General features: G+C 40.5%; 1 protein-coding gene across 1 annotated transcript in view; it reads left to right on the forward strand.

Moving 5' to 3' along the window:
• The first annotated feature begins 17332 nt into the window (after positions 1-17332).
• ENPP1 (ectonucleotide pyrophosphatase/phosphodiesterase 1) overlaps positions 17333-23251 on the forward strand; it is an 88263-nt gene continuing 82344 nt past the window's right edge. Inside the window, exon 1 of the mRNA XM_049900932.1 lies at positions 17333-17738. Coding sequence (XP_049756889.1) covers positions 17493-17738 — 246 coding nt within the window. The 5' untranslated portion in view covers positions 17333-17492. The remainder of the gene's footprint in view (positions 17739-23251) is intronic.

The following is a 23251-nucleotide window of genomic DNA, read 5'->3' on the forward strand; positions in this document are numbered from 1 at the left end:
TACTTGCCTTTTGCTGATTGCACGCTGCTTTTCTCCTGATTCTGGAGGCGTATGGACTCTGTGTCTCCAGATGTGGAAAATGCGTCCCAAATGCCACTGCTTGCCTCACTGTGCTAGCGCTAGCGTCAGTGGGTCTGGCCTGCAGGGTGCTGGTTCCTGCTGGGTTAGGTCTAGCAACTCCTCACTGCTTCTGAACCATCTCTCCTTCCCCCTACCTCTCAGTCACATTTCTCAGCTTTGCCTTTGATGTTTAGGGCTCCTAGATTGTCATATAATTGATTTACTTGTTTTTTGGGTGTTTGTTGTAAGAGGGACCACAGAAAGTACCTGACTACTTTGCCATCTTGGCCCCACCTCCCAGATTGTGTTCTTTAACATTTCCCATTAAACAGAACCTAAACACTTAGGAGAAATCATTGGTTCCATACCTGGAGCAAGAAATGTACAAGATGATCCTGACATTTTGTTATGCTGGAAATCAACAGAATATCAAAGACTACTGAAATCAAAGTCAGAAGTTCTCAGAAGCCAAGATGAAGGGTCTTCCACTGGTAAAAGTTGACATAAATTGGGCATCAATAATAACAACAACAACAATAATAATATCTTCAGTGGAATTGGAATCCATAATTTTTTTTTTAAGTTTCCTGAGTTTGTATTGTTACAAAAAAAAAAAAAGATCTTTGGACACTGTAGTGGGTTGAATGGTGGTCCCCTAAAAATGTATCTACCTCAAATTTGTGAATGTGAACTCATCTGAATAAAGGTCTTTGCAGATGTAATTAAGGGTTTGGAGATGAGATCATTTTGGATTGCTTGTCCCTCATACACCTCTACTCGAGAGGCTATACTGAGGCTTCAGGTCCATGGCTATCAACTTAGTATATGAGTTGTATAAGCAGTATATCAACTCAGTGAAGAGTTCAATATGCAAAAAGTATGTGAAATAATTTTCATGTATTTTCTCTAATCATGCATACCAAAATGTGTATTTGCCTTGAATGTACTTAATTTTATTAAAACAGTTAAATTTTTAGTGTAAGTCCTTATCAGAATTTCCCCAATCGTAAGGCATACAATCATGGCAAGAAGTGTATTACCAAGAGGAAACAAAGTTTACTTACTCACAAATTTCTAAATCTTCAGTTTTCTTCATTTTAATCTGAATACTTTAAGAAGATTTGCAATTTCAACCCTTTAATTTTTCTTTAGGAAAAGTATGATAATTTCAATTATATGGTAAATGTATAATCGATGCTTTACTATGATAACAAAGTTAATTTTAACTTTGACCCTCAATTTGTTGATGGAATTACTTGCATTTAGAGCCACATGAAAAGTTTGAGGCCTGTGAATAATTACCATTTCAAATTTTATGTTTACATTTAATTTCATAAAATGAATTTACTCAGTTCATGGACAATAAAAGTATTTCCAGAGGTTTTCTTCTCATTGAGATAATTATCTGAATAGAATATTTACACACTGCAACACTCCTGTAAATCTTTCCCTGGGAACCAGATCATTACAAAACATCTTGTTTTTCAGCTGGCTTGTTAATATATCTGTCTTCTCCACTGGACTAGAAGTGCAGGTGAGGATGGACCATTCTTAGTTTTCTCTTTTGTCCCCAGTGCTTCCGGTAGAGTCCTCGATGCACTGCAGGCAATCATGTGTGTATCAGTATTCACTATGAATACTTTCCACTGATCCTCCTGTATTTAATACGGTGATTTGCTTCTCAGTTCTCGTGGCCTGGACTGATATGGTTAGATTTAAATCTACCACCTTGCTATTTATTTTTATGTGTCTATCTAGTGCTGCCATAACAGAAATATCACAAGTGGATGGCTTTAACAAACAGGAATTTATTCTCTCACAGTTTAGGAGGCTAGAAGTCTGAATTCAGGGCACCAGCTCTAGGGGAAGGCTTTATTTCTCTACAGAAGCAGACTGTCACATCTTTCTTTGGGAGCTGCTGGTGGTTTCAAACCACCTATCTTTCACTTAGCGGTCAATTGCTTTAACCACTGTGCTATCAGGGCAAATTGATTATTAAAATAAACATATATAAAATACACAAGTAGAAACAACTAAGCAAGAGGAACCATGTAATTGAAGCTGTAATTTTATCTTCTTTTCTAAAAAAAAAAAACTTACTTTTTCTCACAAAAAAACTACTAGTTACAAACTTAATATGTATTACCTCCAACATAACTTTTCTCAATGTTGCTGACAAGTCCGTAGAAAATTTACATTAACTATTTCCTCTATCACATGGTTTTTGAACTACCTCCATCTTAACAATTTTTATTTCCAATTGATTTTTATTACTAGTCATTATTGACATTCCCTTCCCTTTTCCAGAAGTAAAAATTGAACACACCTCTTACCAAGAATATATATATATATAGGTTACTTATAGCACTGTAAATCCAGAGTGACAGAAATATTGGGGGAAAAAAAGAAAAAAACATTTTAACCTCTTCTTTTTTTTTTTAGTCTATCATTGTGACCAACACAATTATCTTGGGTTTAATGTAAAACCTAATTATAAAGTTATATGTTGTCACCATAGATTTATTTTCATAGAGGCATTAAAATATACACCCAAGGTTAAAGTGTGTCCTACTGTATGGGTGATATAGAGACTGTTGGCATAATAAACCCAGAAGTCAAGACATTTAACCTGTCCCTTAAAGGCTCAATCAGTCTTCTGAACAAAAGTCACTGTGGTCAGCAGAGTGAATGGGTTTTCTGAGTGTTACTTTGAATGGAATTTTAAATGATGCCAATATAGGCAGTGAACCTTGGCACAAAGCTGTAGAGGACATAGGAAAAGAAAATGCATGGGAGGGTAAAATGTCAACACATAACGAAAAAGTGGATTTTCACAAGGTTTTTTTTTTTTTTTTTCTCTTCTACACTAACTGTTAGTTAAGCTACTGGAAGGCAAGAATTATGTCTTATCATTTTATCACCCACAATATACACATTGAAATGCGTGAAGAGTAGATACTCAATTTTCTTACGAATGCCAGTCAGTAGTTATAAGTTTCAGTAATTGAAATAGTTCTTAAGATCAGCGTAAGCCTTGAAGGAAATGGGTTTGGGAAAAGCTGAATTTAGATATTTTTTGCTATTGTGTCTCAGATTGCTTTATTCGAAATGAGGCTTAAAAGACTGTATTCCCTTAATTAATTCACGTTATTCTCAAAGAAGGAAAATATGTTACCAGAAAAAATATTTTATATTTTATTTATTTTTTCCTGTTTAGCATCTAACTGCCCCTTGGCTATTAGAACTCTATGCTCCTTTGGGAAAAACTATACTCTGTGTAACCTTGGCAGAGAACATTCCAATTCCTGCCTCCCACTATGAATGGCCAGGGACCAGATTCTTTCTCTTCCTGCCTTTGGGTAGGCAGTGGATCAGCCAATCAGACACTGGCTTCCAGGAGTTTACCCAGGAGCAAGTGGGAACTTCCCTACAGCAGCAGCACATCAGCCCAGCCCCAGCCTTCCTTGGTGTGACCTTCTCTGTGGTTACTGCCCACTAGCCTCCAAGTTCACTTGTCTCCTGTCTGTTTTCCCAAACTGGTTCATCTCACAGCCTTTCATGATGCTTTGCACCTTCAACATAATGCCTAACTAATTCCTTTCTGTGGTTGTTGTTGGTGTTATTAGGCACTGTTGAGTCAGTTCTCACTCTTAGCGACCCTATGTAGAAGAGAAGGAAACACTGCCCAGTCCTGCGCCATCCTCACAATCGTTGTTATGCTTGAGTCCATTGTTGCAGCCACTGTATCAATCCACCTCATTGAGGGTCTTCCTCTTTTTCTCTTACCCTCTACTCTACCAAGCATGAGGTCCTTCTCCAGGGCCTGGTGCCTTCTGATAACATGTCCACAGTATGTGAGATGAAGTTCTGCTATTGGTAGCCAAAAATTCAGACTAATACAATGGTGAAGGCTGAAAAGGTTCATAATGAAATTGACAACTTACAGCCTCAAAATTATAAGCAACAGGATTCTTTCCTTGGTTGAGAAATTCTTTCTTAAATGTTCTAATCATATAAATAAGGCATTCTTTTTCAAAGCAAACAGAAAATCATATAAATAATATGAAAGATAAAAATTGGAAAGTAAGAATTGCCTAATTATAAAACACAGTTCCTGATGTTCTACATCCTAGCCTGGTGAGTAGTGTCTGGGGTCTTAAAAGCTCGCGAGTGGCAGTTTTGGTCTTTCCCCATCTGGAGCAAAGGACAATGAAGAAAACCGAAGACTCAGGGAAGTAATTAGTTCAAAGAACTAATGGCCCACATAAACTATAGCCTCCTCTGATGTGGGACCAGAAGCAGTAGGTGGTGCCTGACTACCACTACTGACCACTCTGACCGAGGCTACAACTTAAGGCCTCGGTTAGAATAAACAAAAAAATGTGGGACAAAATTCAAATAATAATAATGAAAAAAAGACCAGACTTACTTGTCTGAAAGAGACTAGAGGAACCCCTGAGACTATTGTCCCTAAGACAACCATCTAACTTGAAAATGAAGACACTCATGGAGGCCACCTCTCAGCCAAATAATAGAAGGGACTATGAAATAATAACACTCGTGAAGAATGTGCTCCTTTGAACAATCGACTGTGCAAGACCGAAAAAGTAACATCTGCCCAAAACCAGAGACAAGAAAGCAGTGAGGGACAGGGATGAAAACGGGAAACCCAGGGAGGAAATGGGGAGAGTGCTGACACACCACAGGGATTGCAAACAATGTCATGGAACAATTGTGCATAAATTATTGATTGGAACACTAATTTGCTATGTAAAGTTTCACCTCAAGCACAACAAAATGTTCAAAACAAAAAAGAATTGCTTAATTACTCCTCCCTCTCCCTGGTCCCTCTTCCCAAGATTCACTGCTGATAAAAACTTCATTTGTGTCTTTCTAGACATTTTTCATGCACATATAGCATATATGTTTCATTTTTGTTTTTAATTTCAATTGAGTTCTACTCTACATACAGTTTTATTTCTTGTGTTTTTAGTTAATAAATCCTGGATATTATTAATATCTACACATATAGATCTACCCCACCTTTTGGACAACTGTGTAGTATTCCACTCCATGAATGTAATATAATAAAAAAAAATGACTAATTCTCTATTGATGGGTATATAGGTTATCCCAAGATCTTTGCTCTTACAAACAATGTTATTGTGACCACATCATTTATATAGCTTTGCCACTTGTGCAAGTATAATTGTATAACTAATCTCTGTCAGTAGAATCGCTGTGTCAAAGGGTATACACATACTCGTTTTTCATATATATTGCCAATTTACCCTAGAAAAGATTGCACTGATTTATGCTTTCACCAAGTTGTTTTTTTTTTTTAATAGTTTTTTCTCCAGCCCTCAATAACACTGGATATAATCAAACTGTTCAAATTGTGTTAATCTCATAAACATTAGTGATTACATTTTCCTTTGGCAGTTTTTTAACATTAGCGAGGGCATTGTTGAAAGTTTTCTCTTGGTCATGTGCTTTCTATTTCTGCTAACTGGTTTCATATTTTTTTAAATAAAAGTTGTCATGCTTTCAAATAGATTATAAAATACTTTGTATATTAAAAAAGACAGTTCTTCATATCTCGTATTCATTCATTCTCCACAAATATTTGTTTTCATGGGCCAACTAATGATCCAGGAGCTACAAAGTAATTTCTGGTAATCACTCACTTTTTAAATACGCATTTATGGTTTCAATTTTTTGTGTTTAAATTTTTATCTTTTGGAAGTTTCTTTTGGATAAAATTTGAGAGGAATATCTCTTTTTGATGCTACTTTGCCAGTATTTTTGGTTTCAGGTGGCTGTAGGCATAGAGATGTAGTTTTTTGTTTTTTTTTTTCTGTTCTCCAGAATATGGGAAATAACAAATCTGTCCTATCCAAGACCAGGCCTCAGCATTTGATACGTCAGATGATGTCACCAGCACAGTGAGGGAAAAGCTGCTCTTATTCTCTGGGGTCCACAGCTGGAAAATTCCTGTCTCCCAAGGTTTCAGATTATACAGCAATTATGACATCTTTATAACAAATGTTCTCTCAAATGGGTGAGGAGGAACACCATGTACTCACATAAGGCTTGGCCCTGTGTTTCCCATGATGGCGTCCAACCAGCTTCCATGACTACCACAGAAAAAATGGGATGCCTCATTTTGGAGAATTAGAGAATGTCAAGCTCTTTCATATATACATATTATATGTGGTTAAATGCTTGCAAGCGGTGTAAGTAGGTAATAGTTTTTGAAAAAATAACTATGTGTTCCCTTTTTTTGTTTTTCTGTGTGAACGATCTGCTGCTCCCTATCAGCCTAATCTATCCACCTGCCTCAGAGCTTTGAGAGGGAGATAGGTAGAGAAGCTTGGCTTTATTATCCCAAATACTCAAAAATAATGTTTTTTTTTTAAATTAATTTTTTGAAAGCAATTTTAGTTATTTTGTTGTTGTTGAGAATATATACAGCAAAACATACTCCAATTCAACAGTTTCTTTATGTACCACTGAGTGACACATTACATTCTTCAAGTTGTGCAGCCATTCTCATCCTCCTTTCCTGAGCTTTCCTCCCTTATTAATCTAAACTCATTGCCCAGTCAGGTTTCTATTTAGTCTGAGTTGCTGTTGTCAGTTTGATCCCATGTAGATAGTTCTTAAAAGAATGTAATGATCAAGGCAGACTTTTTTTTACCGTTGTTGTTAGGTGCTCTCCAGTCAGTTCTGACTCATAGCAACCCCATGTATAACAGAACAAAATACTACCCAGTCCTGCACCATCCACACAATCGTTGTTATGCTTGAGTCCACTGTTGCACCCACTATGTCAATCCATCTTGTTGAGGGCCTTCCTCTTTTTCCCTGACCCTCTACTCTACCAAGCATGTTGTCCTTCTCCAGGGGGCTGGCTGCTCCTGATAACATGTCCACAGTCTGTGAGACAAAGTCCTGCCATTCTCACTTCCAAGGGGCACTCTGGCTGTATTTCTTCCAAGGCAGACTTGTTCATTCTTCTGGCAGTCCATTGTATATTCAATATTCTTGAACAACACCATAATTTAAAGACATCAATTCTTCTTCAGTCTTCCATATTCATTGTTCAGCTTTCACATGCGTATGAGGTGATTGAAAATATCATGGCTTGCATAAGGTGGACCCTAGTCCCCAGAATGACATCTTTGCTTTTTAACACTTTAAAGAGGTCTTTTGCAGCAGATTTGCCCAATGCAATATGTCACTGATTTCCTGACTGCTGCTTCCAGGGGTGTTGGTTATAGATCCAAGTAAAATGAAATCCTTGACAACCTCAATCTTTTCTCCGTTTATCATGATGTTGCTTATTGGTCTACTTGTGAGAATTTTTGTTTTCTTTATATTGAGGAGTAATTCATACTGAAAGCTATAGTCTTTGACCTTTGTTAGTAAGTGCTTCAAGTCCTCTTCATGTTCAGGAAGCAATGTTGTACCATCTGCATATTGCAGGTTATTAATGAGTCTTCCTCCAATTGTGATGCCCTGTTCTTCTTCATATAGTCCACCTTCTTGGATTATTTGCTCGTCATACAGATTGGATAGGAGTGGTGGAAGGATGCAACCCTGATGCACACCTTTCTCGATTTTAAACTATGCAGTATCCCCTTGCTCTGTTTGAACGACTGCCTCTTGGTCTATGTACAGGTTCCTCATGAGTACAATTAAGTGTTCTGTTATTCCCATTCTTCACAATGTAATCCATAATTTGTTACGATCCACACAAGTGTTGAATGCCTTTGGATAGTTAATAAAACACAGGTAAACATCTTTCTAGTATTCTCTGCTTTCAGCCAGGGTCTATCTGACATCAGCAGTATCCCTCATTCCATGTCCTCTCCTGAATGTGACTTGAATTTCTGGTAGCTTCCTGTCAATGTACCGCTGCAACCGCTTTTGAATGATCTTTAGCAAAAATTTTACTTGAATATTATATTAATGATATTGTTTGATAATTTCCACTTTCTGTCGGATCACCTTTCTTTGGAATGGGCGCGAATACGGGTCTCCTCCAGTTGGTTGGCCAGGTAGGTGCCGTCCAAATATCTTGGCATATTACTAGTTAAGTTAAACAACTGTTGGGGTTTTTTGTTTTGTTTTTTAATATTTGATTGTGTTTTAGGTGATAGTTTAATAAAGAAAATTAGTTTCCCATTCAACAAATTGTACACAAAGTATTCCATAACATTGGTTGCAGTTCCCACACTGTGTCAACATCCTCCCCATTTCTGTCCTGAGTTGCCCATTTCCTTTCATTTGGTTTTCTTTCCCCTTCCTGCCTTCTCACATCTTTACTTTTGGGCAAATGTTGCCCTTTTGGTCTAGTATAATTGCTTGTTCTATGGAGTATTTCCTTTTTGGGTGTTATTGTTTATCTTATAGGCCTGTCTATTGCTTGACTGGAAGGTGGTTTCTGAGAATGGCTGAAGTTTCAGGTCAGAGGGGTGTCTTAGGGCTATAGTCTTGGGGATTCCTCTAGTCTCTATCAGGCCTGTAAGTCTGGCCTTTTTTTATGAATTTGATTTTTTTCTACATTTTTCTCCCACTCTGTCTGGTACTCTCTATCGCGATTCCAGTCAGAGCGGTCAGTCTGGTCAGAGTGGTTGGTAGCGGTAGCTGGATCCCAACTAGTTCTTCTGGTCTCGGAATCATGTAGGCTGCAGTGCATGTGGTCTGTTAGCCCTCCAGACTAATTGTTCCCTTGGGCCTTTGTGTGTTTTTTCCCCTCTGCTTTACTCTAGATGGGAAGAGACTACTAGTTGTATCTTAGATGGCTGCTCACAAGCTTTTAAGACCCAAATGCTACTCACCAAAGTAGGATGTAGAACATTGTTTTCATGCACTATGTTATGCCAATTGATGTAGATGTTCCCAGGGTCTGTGGTCCTTAGCCTTCAAGCCTAGGATCTTCATCCTGGGAGGTATTTGGTTGTGCATGTTTCCATGACTATGCCCCTTGTGTGTTCTATTGTCTATATTGGTATACATGCAACATCTACAAATATGTATGTAGAGATATCCACAACCTAACCTGGATCTGTAGGTGGGTGTGCTCCCTTACACCTTCCCATGCCTCTTCAGCATACCAATCTACCTATGTCAAAAACCAAACCAAACTCATTGCCATGGAGTTGATTCCGACTCATGGTAACCCTATAGGATAGAGTAGAACTGCCTCACAGGGTTTCCAAGGAACAACTGGTAGATTCAAACTGCCAACCTTTTGGTTCGCAGCTGTAGTTCTTAACCAGTGCACCAGCAGGGCCCCACCTATGTATTCCTTCATAAATTATTGTTTGTTAATACTGTTGTTTCAGGATAGTAATTGCTGTAGTTGCCCTTTGTTCTTGTGTTCCTTTCAGTGTCTTCCTTCATCTTCATCATGTTGTGCTGACTTCTGCCATATAGTGTGTTGCCCTTCCCTTCACCAACATTACCACGTCTTCTATCTAGTAATTTACCCTCCTTCCCCCTTCTTTCTCTGGTAACCATCAAAGAATCTTTTTTTCTGTGTGTAATCCATTTCTTTCTTTCTTTCTTTTTTTTAAGTTATAATAATGGTCTCATACAATATTTGTCCTTTTGTGAATTGGCTTATTTCACTCAGTATAAAGTCCTCCAAATTCATCCATGCTGTGAGAGGTTTTGTGGATTCATCGTTATTCTTTATTATTGCACAGTATTCCATTGTGTGTATGTACCACTGTTTGTTTATCCATTCATCCATTGATGGGTACTTAGGTTGTTTCCATCATCCGCTACTGTGAATAATGCTGCAATGAACAAGGGTGTGCATATGTCTATTCATGTGATGGCTCTTATTTCTCTAGGGTATACATCTAGGAAAAGTAATTGTTATTGTTTACTTTCATTTACCAAAACAGGACTTTTATTCTCTAGAAAAGCAAAAGCCAGGTGTTAGGAGAGAAAACGATTTCAAAATTTCTTAAGTTCTCATAAACATACTAACAGCGAGGCTTGAAGGACTTGAATGCTAAGTTTACTGTAAACCGTGGGAATATAGAGCTCAGAAGATGATGTACAGGAAGTTGCTGCCACACTGGCATGAGGGAACACTTGACTCTTGACTCTGTGGAGTGTGGAAAGGAGAAGAGTGAGAAGAGTTGAGGTTGAGAGAGTTAAGGGAAGAATTCAGATAGCTTTATGATGGTTTTTACTTTTTGGAATCTGAAATCCTGGATTGGTTGAATAGAAATCCTGATGCAGAGATATTTTTACTCTGCTTACTGGGTTGGTCTCGCTGAGGAGACTGTCATTAATATGGAAGCACTACCTCCAAGTACAAAACAGCCACACCGAGTGGCTAGACAGAATCTGAGCCAGCACTTGACCTGTTGCTGTTGAGTTGATTCTGACTCATAGTGACCCTATAGGATAGAGCAAAACTGCCCCATAGAGTTTTCAAGACTGTAAATCTTTATGGAAGCAGACTGCCACGTTTTTCTCCCACAGAGAGGCTGGTTCCTTATTCATTGCCTAGCTTTCCTATGCATGCCAGGTGATTGAAAATACTATGGCTTGAGTCAGGCGCACCTTAGTCTTCAACGTGACATCTTTACTTTTTAACACTTTTGTGACTTCTTTACTTTTTAACACTTTAAAGAGATCTTTTGCAGCAGATTTGCCCAATGCAATGTGTCACTTGATTTCTTGACTGCTGCTTCCATGGGTGTTGATTGTGGATCCAAGTGAAATGAAATCCATGACAACTTCAGTCTTTTCTCCGTTTATCATGATGTTGCTTATTGGTCCAGTTGTGGGGATTTTTTTTTCCTTTATGTTGAGTTGTAATTCATACTGAATAGTCTTTCGTATTTATCAGTGTCTCAAGTCCTCTTCACTCTCAGCAAGCAAGGTTGTGTCATCTGCATAACGCTGGTTGCTAATGAGTCTTCCTCCAAACCTTAAGCCCCATTCTTCTTCAAATAGTTCAGCTTCTAGAATTATTTGCTCAGCATACAGATTGAATAAGTATGGTGAAAGGATATAACCCTTTCCTGACTTTAAACCACACAGTATCTCCTTGTTCTGTTCAAACTACTGCCTGTTGATCTATGTACAGGTTCCTCATGGGTACAATTAAGTGTTCTGGATTTCCCATTCTTTGCAATGTTATCTATAATTTGTTATGAGCCACACAGCTGAATGCCTTTGCATAGTCAATAAAACACAAGTAAACATCTTTCTGGTATTCTTTGCTCTCAGCCAGGATCCATCTGGCATCAGTAGTGATATGCCTCATTTCATGCCCTCTTCTGAATCCTACCTGCATTTCTGGCTGTTCCCTGTCAATATACTGCTGCAACTGCTTTTGAATGATCTTCAGCAAAATTTTACTTTGTTATATTAATGATATGTTCAATAATTTCCACATTCTGTTGGATCACCTTTCTTTGAAATAGGGATAGATAGGGGTCTCTTCCAGTCAGTTGGCCAAGTAGCTGTCTTCCAAATTTCTTGGCATAGACAAGTCAGTGCTTCCAGCGCTGCATTTGTTTGCTGAAACATCTCAGTTGGTATTCTGTCAATTCCTGGATCCTTCCTTGTTTTTTGCCAATGTCTTCAGTGCAGCTTGGACTTCTTCCTTCAGTACCATTGGTTCTTAATCATATGTTAGCTTCTGAAATGACTGAATGTCGAACAAATCTTTTTGGTACAGTGACTCTGTATATTCCTTCTATCTTTTTTCTTCTTATAATTTTTATTGTGCTTTAAGTGAAAGTTTACAAATCAAGTCAGTCTCTCACACAAAAACCCATATACACCTTGCTACACACTCCCAATTACTCTCCCCTTAATGAGACAGCCCGCTCTCTCCCTCCACTCTCTTTTCGCATCCATTTCACCAGCTTCTAACCCCCTCCACCCTCTCATCTCCCCTCCAGGCAGGAGATGCCAACATAGTCTCAAGTGTCCACCTGATCCAAGAAGCTCACTCCTCACCAGCATCCCTCTCCAACTCATTGTCCAGTCCAATCCACTTCTGAAGAGTTGGCTTTGGGAATGGTTCCTGTCTTGGGCCAACAGAAGGTCTGGAGGCCATGACCACTGGGGTCCTTTTAGTCTCAGTCAGACCATTAAGTCTGGTCTTTTTATGAGAATTTGGGGTCTGCATGCCACTGTTCTCCTGCTCCCTCAGGGGTTCTCTGTTGTGTTCCCTGTCAGGGCAGTCATTGGTTGTAGCCAGGCACCATCTAGTTCTTCTGGTCTCAGGATGATGTAATCTCTGGTTCATGGGGCCCTTTCTGTCTCTCGGGCTCATAATCACCTTGTGTCCTTGGTGTTCTTCATTCTCCTTTGATCCAGGTGGGTTGAGACCAATTGATGCATCTTAGATGGCTGCTTGCTAGCGTTTAAGACTCCAGACGCCACTCTTCAAAGTGGGATGCAGAATGTATTCTTAATAGATTTTATTATGCCAATTGACTTAGATGTCCCCTGAAACCATGGTTCCCAGACCCCTGCCCCTGCTACACGGGCCTTCAAAGCATTCAGTTTATTCAGGAAACTTCTTTGCTTTTGGTTTAGTCCAGCTGTGCTGACCTCCCCTGTATTGTGTCCTGTCTTTCCCTTCACCTAAAGTAGTTCCTTTCTACTATCTAATTAGTGACCTTCTATCTTCTTTTGATGCTTCATGCGTCATTCAGTATTTTGCCCATAGAATCCTTCACTATTTCAACTTGAGGCTTGAATTTTTTCTTCAGTTCTTTCAGCTTGAGAAATGCCGAGTGTGTTTGTTCCTTTTGGTTTTGTAACTCCAGGTCTTTGCACACGTCATTTTAATACTTTGTTTTCTCGAGCAGCCCTTTGAAATCTTCTGTTCAGCTCTTTTACTTCACCATTTCTTCTGTTTGCTTTAGCTACTTGACATTCAAGAGCAAGTTTCAGAGCCTCTTCTGACATCAGTTATGGTCTTTTCTTTTTTTCCTGTCTTTTTAATGACCTCTGGCTTTCTTCATGTATGATATCTTTGTCATTTCACAGCTCATCTGGTCTTTGGTCATTAGTGTTCAATGGGTCAAATCTATTTTTGATAAGGTCTCTAAATTCAGGTGGGGTATATCAAGCTTGTACTTTGACTCTCACAGGCTTGTTCTAATTTTTTATCAGCTTCAACTTCAACTTGCATATGAACAATTAATAGTCCGTTCTGAAGTGGGCCTCTGGCCTGTTCTGACTGATGATATTGAGCTTTATTTTTGTCCCTTTCCACAGATGTAGTTGATCTGATTCCTGTGTAGTCCATCTGGTGAGGTGCACATGTATTGTTGCCATTTATGTTGCTGAAAAAAGTATTTGTAATGAAGAAGTTGGTGGTCTTGCAAAATTCTATCATGCACTCTCTGGCATTGTTTCTATCACTCAAAAGAGCTGTTAAATTCAGATTATCCGGAAGCCCTTGGTTTTGTTTGAAATAGAGATGTAAGAATCAATAGTGAGTGGGAGAGATTGAACAACCAAAAAGTGGAGTACTGGATGGCTCTCCCACAGTTTCTACCACTCACAACTGCATTATGAACTTCTAGGTTCACTTGCTCATTTTTTTACCTGACTGATCTCTGTAGGTCCCGTCCTCTATCCCAAAGAGGCAAGTATGCCTTCCCAACCCCATGTGCTCTTACTTTGTAGATGAATTTCCAACAGCAGATTTCAAACTTTCCCAAAGTTTATTAGGTCATGCATCATTTATGTAAAAATTAAATCGTTTCCTTCTCTCTCAGGGGTAGTGTGATTGGGTGGTTTAAATATAGACTGGAATATTCTTATAAAGTTGGGGAAATATACTTTTTTTGGCCTTTAGAAATAGCAGTGTAATTTCATGATATTATTCGTTACATTTCATAGGTGAGAAAATTAAGATTCAGAGAGTTCTTGTAGTCTGTTCAAGGTCACACAATCATCCATAGTTTTTTTGCTTCAAAGGGCATGTTTTTGTGCTTACAGAAAAGAAAAATCAGGATGTCTTACAAAATCTTAAGATTAAATTAATGCCATGGAAATTTTTTTTTAGGTTTTATAAGATTAAAGAGCTTTGTTTTTTCTTCTTTTTGGACCTGGCTGGATGTCTTCAGTATTTTGCTGGGGGATTAGAAAGAGTTGGAGAAACTCCAGAGCAGCTGCTAAAATAATTAATCTGCAGCATATTTTGTTTTTTAAAAGCTGAGAAGAATTGTTTCTCAACTTTGGAAAAGTCATAGTTCAAACACAAATAAATTGGTCTTTTGTTTGGTGCTTTGGTCTTATCTACAACTAAAGTTTCAGATACCATGTGTCCAATTAATTATGTTAGTATAAATATTAAGGAATCTTATAAAATCTTAAACTTTCACCTTTACTGGTATGCTAGGCCAGAGCCCTCAGTCACTAAAACAAAGTGCTTTGGGATCAAGGATGAGACATTTATTGTTCACCTTGCACTAACCAGAGAAGTTGTGATGCAATTATGTCACATACCCATATTGTACTTTGGAATGTGAAGCTGTCCCTGAAACCATTTGAAATAAATGAGACTGAGACAAGACTTGATCAAAGGCACTGAGTTGTTAAACAACATAACATATTTTTATTCCTCTGATTTTAAGAGTTCCAATTGGGTTTTTATAGTACCAACTGGCACAGACAAGGAGGCACAAGCATAAGGCAGAGGCCACATCCTGGTGGCCTGTGTGTTGGGCCCACCCTGCAGATGTGTTGCATTTTGTTTGGCCTTTCAAGTGTTTAAATAAATTGCTTTTCTGAATTGTGTAGACAGCATTTTGCAATCTGGAGAATTCACATTATGCTCTAAATTTTCTGCTTCTCTTGAAGAATCTGACACTCTGGCTACAATGGCCCTCAGCCCTGCTGAGTAAAGGCTGCGCACTTTAACAGGGCACAAGGTTTGCCTTCTGTCACGTCTACAGGTGGCTGCCACTCTCATTTATGGTTCCTGCCGGTCCCTAGATGTTTGAGTTTGTGACCCCACAGGCTGAACTCGACTCTCCCGATGGGGCGGAGTCTTTAAAGTGGTTGGTTGTCTTCACATGTAGGCAATACACTTAATCCATTTGTTTTGTGAGGTTCAAACCCACATTGGAATGTCTCTGTTGAGCTGGTTTTAGAAGTTTTGACACTCATTTGACCGGTCTCAGTGGAGCAGATTTTTGTCCTTACGTTGCATTTGTGGAAGAAACACCAAAGCACGATTTGGAGCCAAATTTGGGGTAAAAAAAATATGTGTGACTATAAAAGAGTGAAAACCACTTCTCTTGGGTAGTTTGTAAGCTGAATCCAAGAGTTTTTTTTTTTTTTTAAAGGTTCCAAAATGCTTGAGAGATGGCCTTTGATTTTCCAGATGTCAGTCACTCCTTACACTCAGCTCTCAGAATATCCTAGGTGTGACTCTATTATGCATATTGACTTGGGTTTTATTTTTTTGTTTGTCCTACTCTTCCCCCTCTTCCACATGACTAAGAGACATCGAGGGAAGTATTCTTTTATTCCTCTTTGTAGTCCCAAGGCCTATGGTTTAGCATACTTGGAGGCCAAAATATTGAATTGAAGGATTCATTACTAAATGGATGAATGAATTAGTCAGTATAAATGGAGAGCATCCCAAGTTAACTACTTTAAAGTGGACAACATCCACTTTATATATGTGAAATATTCAGTCTCATTATTTACATTTGCATATATCCATGTGGTTTTTGTGGGTTATAGCCATGTAATCAAAATTGAGCTGAAAATTAATTGGTTTTGTATAAATTTTCTTGGTCACTAGAATTTTTTAGAATAAACCCCAGGTATTGCAAAGCCTCAGTTGAAAGCCAGTGCTTACCTCGTGACAGGCAAGTCTTACTTTACTATACACTGTGGTTTTCCCAAGTGATGAGCAAGGATATGTAAAAGTTGTAGAATCAAAGGTGCAAAACACAAACAAAAACCACCAAGAATTATAGCCTACTATTTTTTTTTATTTGTGCCCTAGTTCAAAAAATAAGGCTTATTGAACTATTTCAGACTGCAATAAAATATTTGATATTTGCTAACCTTGGTGGTGTAGTGGTTAAGAGCTACTGCTGCTAACCAAAAGGCTGGCAGTTTGAATCCACTCCTTGGAAACTCTACGGGGCAGTTCTACTCTATCCTATAGGGTCGCTATGAGTCAGAATCGACTGGAAGGCAATGGGTTTGTTTTTAATCAAGTATCAGGAGTCCGGTGGCACAAGTGGTCAGCTGTGGTGGATAATCAAAAGGTTGCTGGTTCTAACCCAGCCAGCCACTCTGCAGAACAAAAGTCCTGCCAATCTGCTTCCATTAAGGTAACCACCAAGAAAACCCTGTGGAGCTGTTCTACTCTGCAGCACATGGGATTGCCATATGTCAGGGGCCACTGGATCACAGGTAACAACTGAGTATAAGGGTCAACCTCAGGACAGAACAACACCCATACTTTGAAATTTTCAATATGGAAAGTCTGAAAGAATATGCAGACATATTAAAACAAACTAAACCAGTTGCGGTCAGGTAGATCCTGACTCATGGCGACCCCATGTGTGTCAGAGTATCACTGTGCCCCACAGAGTTCGAAGAGGCCGATTTTTCCAAAGTAGATCACCTGGTCTTTTTCTTAAGCACCTATGAGTGGACTCGAAATTCCAACCTTTTGTTTAGCAGTGACAAAAACCACACAAAACTGTGGAAAACTAAATATCCATTATACGTGCGCATGTGTGTAGGTGCTTGTAAAACCATGTATTTTAAGGTTGACTATTCCCCTTTCAGGGCAGGGTAGGTAATGGGTACCAGAGCTTTGAGGAACTCTTGTATGTACGTACCTAGGAGAAAAAGAAAATCGCCTCCTCCCCCACCCCCCACTTGACCTTACGGTTCATTTCCAATTCCATACAGACAACACCCAGGTCCGTCCCAGAACTCCACTCTCGACTGGTCTCCCGCCTTTTAGAAGCTGGAACAGCATCCCGCGGCTGCATCCTTCCCCTTCTCCTCCTCGCCACTTTATTTTGGGGCCACATGATCTCATGCCCTCTGCAGACCACACTCTGCAAGTCCAGTCCAGTCCAGTCCAGCCCGCGCTGCAAGGCCACGCGGGGCGATTCCTGCAATGTGCGCACGGCGGGAGGGGAAGGCTTTGGGTGAAGTAAAGACACGCCCACGTCAAGGACCAAAATAACCAACACGCAGAGTGCCCGAAATCAGACAGGAAGGCAAATAATCCGGGGCGTTGAGTTGCTCTCCCCTCACTTTTGCGCTGGGCGGCGGGAAAGGAGCCAAGGGTCTGGCCGGGAGGGGCTCGCGCGGCACGGTGGCGGGGCGGGGCGAGGCGGCGCGGAGCATATTAAAGGCGACTGCGGCGGCAAGGCCAGAGGGACACGATGCAGCGCGACGGCTGCGCAGGGGGCGGGAGCCACAGTGGCGGCGGCGAGGGCTGGTGCGGCCCGGGGGAGGACTCGGCGGGGAACCGCCGCGACGCGAGGCGCAGCAGCCCCGCCGAGACGGCCGGGGATCCGCCGGCGGCCGCGTCCTTGCTGGCCCCGATGGACCTGGGGGAGGAACCGCTGGAGAAGGCGGCGCGCGCCCGCACGGCGAAGGACCCCAACACGTACAAAGTGCTCTCGCTGGTAGGTCGGGCCGGCCCGGCGCCCGGGGAGGGCGGGAGGCGGCGGCCACCTCCTGCCGCGCTGAGCGCGGTCAGCACCTCGGGCCCGGAGAGAGGCAAGCTTTGCCACCTCTTGGCCCGCTCTCTCCCTCCGCTGCAGGCTCATCACCACTGTGCCTGCTTTCCCCCAGCGGAATAGTGTGTCACTCGTTCGCGTTACTCTTGTTTGTATGAAATCGGGCTGTTAAAAATTGCGATCTTTAGAAATACAACTTAAAAAAAAAAAAAACTACTCTTTTTTTGTCCAGAGCGTGGAGGGTTTTTAGAGGGAAAAATGACCAACCTGAAAGCAGTGTTTTAGCTTTTTTGGGTGGCTCTGGGTGTCGTGCTGATGACTTGACTTTTGTTGACTGATTACAGTTTTAAAAATTTAACAGCTCATTAAGTTTTGTTAGGTACATTAGAAGGCACTTTTTCGATTGGCTTAGTTTAGGAATTTCTTTGTAGCTGTCCAGAAATTCCATCAATACTCACATAATGTAAATGTGAAGAAGCGTTTATGATTCTTTGCCCACTCTTTCAACCGCAGGCTAGGGTTATTTATTGCTAACGAATCTACCTATTATTCCTCTGTTATGACGGTTGCAGGAACCACAGTCAACTTTGTGAAATATCGGCGATGTTTTTCATTCTAAATCTGTGGAGCAGAGTACTGGACCGAATCAGAAGACCTGGGTTCTTGATTTCATGGCCATTATTAATTTCATGGCTATAATTAATTGGCCTACATAACTCAGTTTCCTCAAACCTCGCTTTCTTCTGTGGTAAAATAGGGACAGCAGCAGCTCCATTACATATGACAAAGGGTTATTGTAAGCATCAAGTGGAACAATGCATGTGGGAAAGTCATTGAAAACTGCAGGGAGACGAAGTTATTTTGACTGTATTGAAGTCACAGATTTCTAAGTATATATATATAAAAAAAGTATAGCACACCCTAAAATATATTGTCAATTAAATATGAGTGAACAATACTGTGTAAAGAATATTTTTTTCTGTTTTTTTAGATTTCTCCTTTTGTAAGTATTTTCATTTTCCCTATATTTTGGAGGTGTTATAAGATCAATCAAGGATGGTTGTTGTTAGTTGCCATCAGGGCTTCAAACTGGGTCTTTTTGGCTCAAACCCCTGATGAGAATTTGCATTTTGAACAAGTTCCCAGGTGATGGTAATGCTGCTGATTAGGGACCAACTCTGAGAATCACTCAAAAAAAGCAAACTAAACTTCTTGCCATCGAGTTGATTCTGACTCATAGTGACCTTATAGGACAGAGTAGAACGGCCGTATAGGGTTTCCAAGGTGGTAAATCCTTATGAAAGCAGACTGCCACATCTTTCTCTGCAGAGTGGCTGGTGGGTTCGAACCCCCAACTTTTTGGTTCACAGCTGAGCGATAAAGCACTGTACCACCAAGTATTCTTACTAGTAGAGCAGTGGTTCTCAAAATTTTTTATACGTGAGAATCACCTGGGGATCTTGTTAAAATGTAAATTCTGATTCAGCACAGTAGTTAAGAGCTTAGCTGCTAACCAAAAGGTCAGGAGTTCAAATCCACTAGCTGTTCCTTGGAAACGCCATGGGGCAGTTCTACTCTGTCCTGTAGGGTCGCTATGAGTCCAAATCAGGTCTTTGGACCACAGGTTTTTGGTTTGGTTATATCTGGGTGGAAATGCAAATACTCAGCAGGGGTTTAAGTTGGCACGAACTAGTTAGAAGCCCCATTCCAAATAGCCTCTTTCCTTTCATACATGCTTTCGAATATCAGTGTTCTAGCCTTGTTGAATCACTTGTAGGGGAACAATCCCAACTCACTAGTATAAAATGCGCTTGACCAGCACAGGTCAAGCGGAGGACAAAGCAGCTGCTGTGAGCCCACCTGAAGCAAGAAGTGTCAAATGGAAGCCTGCATCTATGAGGAGTAATTTTACTAAAAAAAGAAAAAAAGGAACAGAGGAAGGGAGAAAAAAAGAAACTGAATCAGATCAAGTTTCTAGATCCACGACCAATTTACTGAAAATACAGAGGACAGAGGAACAGGTTAAATGACACTGTAAGGTTGAAACCAGCAAAATTCAGACTGTGGGAAATCATATATAACAACCAACCAAGTTTCAGCTAATAAATAGCAAGGAAAAAAATAGAGATGGAGGAAAACTCTAGCTTAATAGCCTTCAAAGACGTATCAACCAATAATATGTGTGAATCTTAATTGAATCTTGATTCAGATTCAATTAGAAATGTGAATACCAACATGGTGCAATAGGTTTTCTTTTATATGGCCTTTCTGATCCTGTGTTCGTAATTTCTGCAAAATGGTTGGTCAGCTGCAATCTTGCAAAGAAGTTATCAGTTTACTATCCACATAAGCAGTTAAAAGGGATTGGTCATTTTACTATCTGCATGAGAGACTTGCAAATCCAACCAGTGGAATTGGTCTGTTAGGGTCCACCAGTTTAGGAAAGCCATGCTCTGAAATTGACAAGGAGTTTCCCAATATAAATGGCCAGTCTCAGAGGGTTTTTTGAGGACCTCTTGCTCAACAAGAGCCTTAGCAAGCACACATCCTTTGGACCCAGAATCCCTGTGCTGAGAACTTCCTAAACCCAAATAAGACAGCCATAATAAGGGTCAAAGGCTGTGACACTGAGCTGATAACACTAAAGACCAAGAAAGATGGTGGCAAGCACAGCAGAGCAAGCAAGCACAACACTACTGCAAACACAGCAGTACTGTGTAGCAGAGAAATGGCAGCAACGGTACAGGTGGCAGTGGTACAAGCAGCAGGACCCATGAGACCAGCAGACTGTGGTGGTGAGTGAGTCAGCCCATAGAGCAGAGCTGGGTACCTCCAGCCAGGAGGTCACCAACAGAGCAGAGGCTTGGGCATACACTATACAGCTGTTGCTCATAAAAGTTTTGCCTGGAGAGCTGTTGTAATGCCATCCTCACCTTGGTTTTGGCCCAGGGTTGTCCCGAAGCCACTGGTTGACAGCTGGACTAGCAAGTACCGGGGGCCAGACCCATCCAAGGAAAGTCACAGAGAAAAACAGAGAGGATCCACAGCCATGCCACACTCACCCGACACAAACTGATGATGCACCTGCTGAGAGAGAGAGAGGCATCTGCTGACACTTGGTCCATGGCATGCCCACTCAGTGACACAAAAATGGACATGGGTAACTTGGGAAGGTTGAGCCGGTCCCGTTTTAGACATAAGTGGGTTCCTCTTCTATGATGCTAAGCGGGTACTTATAGGGGTGTTGGGGACTCATTCACCTCAAGTCTTTTCCTGTTGTTTATTGTTTGTTTTCTATAAGTAATCTGTTCTTGTTTACTGTTTACCTTCTATAAATAATAACAACAGCTTTCAGTTGCCAACACTGTGTGCTTGTGTGTGCAACCCAAACAGATAGGATAGTAGAGTCCTCATCCCAGCAGTCTTATTGCTGCTTGTCATTTTGAGGCAACAGCTTAACCAGCAATTGGATATTTGATGATATTAAGAAACTGGTCTTCAGCAACTAGAAAGGTTAGATAGGAAGCTTAGAGGGCAGTGGGTTTATGTTAATGTGGGGGGATCATTTCAGAAAAGGAGGGTGAGAATGACTGTACAACTTGAAAAACATAATCAACGTCAGTAAATTGTATATGTAGAAATTGTTGGATTGATGGATGTTCCGCTGTGTATATTTTCGACAACAAAATAAATTATCAAAAAAAAAAAGGTCTTAAAAATTTCAAATGTGATGATGATATTGCAGTTATGTTTACAAAAGAGTGCTTCTATAGAAACATAAGTGATGAAATTAAAAAAAAAAAAACAAACCTTATAAATAACCTGTAAATATGGTATATCTGTGAGCTGCTGGGATATAACACTAGGCTTCAGGGAACCTGGAAATCTGTTTATGAGCAATGAGTCATGAAGTCTAGGAGGGAACTAGAAAGAACTTCCTTCCACCTGTTACTGAGGGCCTAGCATGCCAGACACTGATTAATGGAATTCATGAACTATGACTCTTGAGAGTGACCCAAAGGTCAGTCTTCATAAAGGGATAGGTGGATAATGAATGACTAGGACTCCGAACTGGTTCGTTTCAGTTCATTCCAGTGTTTTACTAGTGGTTCTCAAAATTGGTCCCTAACCAGCAGTATTAGCATTGCCTGAGAAATAGTTAAAAACCCATTGCCTTTGAGTCAATTCTGACTCATAGCGACCCTATAGGACAGAGTAGAACTGCCCCATAGGGTTTTCCAGGGAGTGCCTGGTGGTTCGAACTGCTGACCTTTTGGTTAGCTGCCGTAGCACTTAACCACTATGCCACCAGGGTTTCCGAGAAATTGTTAGAAATGCAAATTCTCAGCAGGGGTTCTAAATCTAAGAGATGGTATTATCCCCTTGTGGCACAGTGGTTAAAATGATCTGCTGCTAACTGAAAGGTCAGCGGTTCAAACCCGTCAGCGGTTGAAACCCACCAGCGGTTCAAACCCGTCGGTGGCTCTATGGTAGTCTGCTTCCATAGGGATTTACAGCCTCAGAAACCCTGCGGGGTCACTATAAGCCAGAATTAACTCCACGGCAGTGGGTTAGTTAAAAGTAAGCCTAAGGTTCAGAGTGCCCCAAACCACGTAATGTTTGTATCTCAAGATATTTTTTGCATCATATATCACTTTATTGAGTCTAGAACACATAATATTGATGAGAACTTTTTTTTTTAGTTTTTGTCTGAGGTTTTCTTTTTTTTTTTCTTAATGGAAAATCTTAGCTTTTTCAACATGATCAGTTAAATTATTTAGTATCAGCACCTTCAAGTGTTTAGCACATTATGAGGTATTCAGTAATTATACATTGAATCTCTATGTCACTCCAATGTAAAATCATTTCAAAAGATGGCTAAGGTGTTGAGAAGTTTACCATTTGCTAAATTCAGTTTTCAAATCATTCCTATTCATTTACCTCAAGGTCCTCAATAAGTATCAGTAAAGGTGTGCTTTTGGAGTGGGCACTGCAGCCTTTGACTCCTGCAGTCAGCTGTTTGAACAGCATTCTTTTAGATTCTGATGATGTAAATCTGGGAATTCAACACAGAAGCGTCCTAGAACTGACTTCCACAAGTAGGACTATCTTAGTCACCTAGCGCTGCCGTAACAGAAATACCACAAGTGGATGGCTTTAACAATGAGAAATGTATTTTCTCACAGTTTAGTAGGTTACAAGTCCAAATTCAGAGCACCGGCTCCAGGGGAAGGCTTTCTCTCTCTGTTGGCTCTGGAGGAAGGTCCTTGTCCTCGGTTTTCCCCTGGTCGAGGGGCTTCTCAGGCACAGGGACCCTGGGTCTAAAGGACACACTCTGCTCCCTGAGCTGCATTCTTGGTAGTATGAGGTCCCCCAACTCTCTGCTGGCTTCCGTTTCCTTTTATCCCTTGAGAGATAAAAGGTGGTACAGGCCACACCCCAGGGAAACTCCCTTTACA

This window comes from Elephas maximus, chromosome 1 (genome assembly GCF_024166365.1).
Source record: "Elephas maximus indicus isolate mEleMax1 chromosome 1, mEleMax1 primary haplotype, whole genome shotgun sequence".
Lineage (NCBI taxonomy): Eukaryota > Metazoa > Chordata > Mammalia > Proboscidea > Elephantidae > Elephas > Elephas maximus.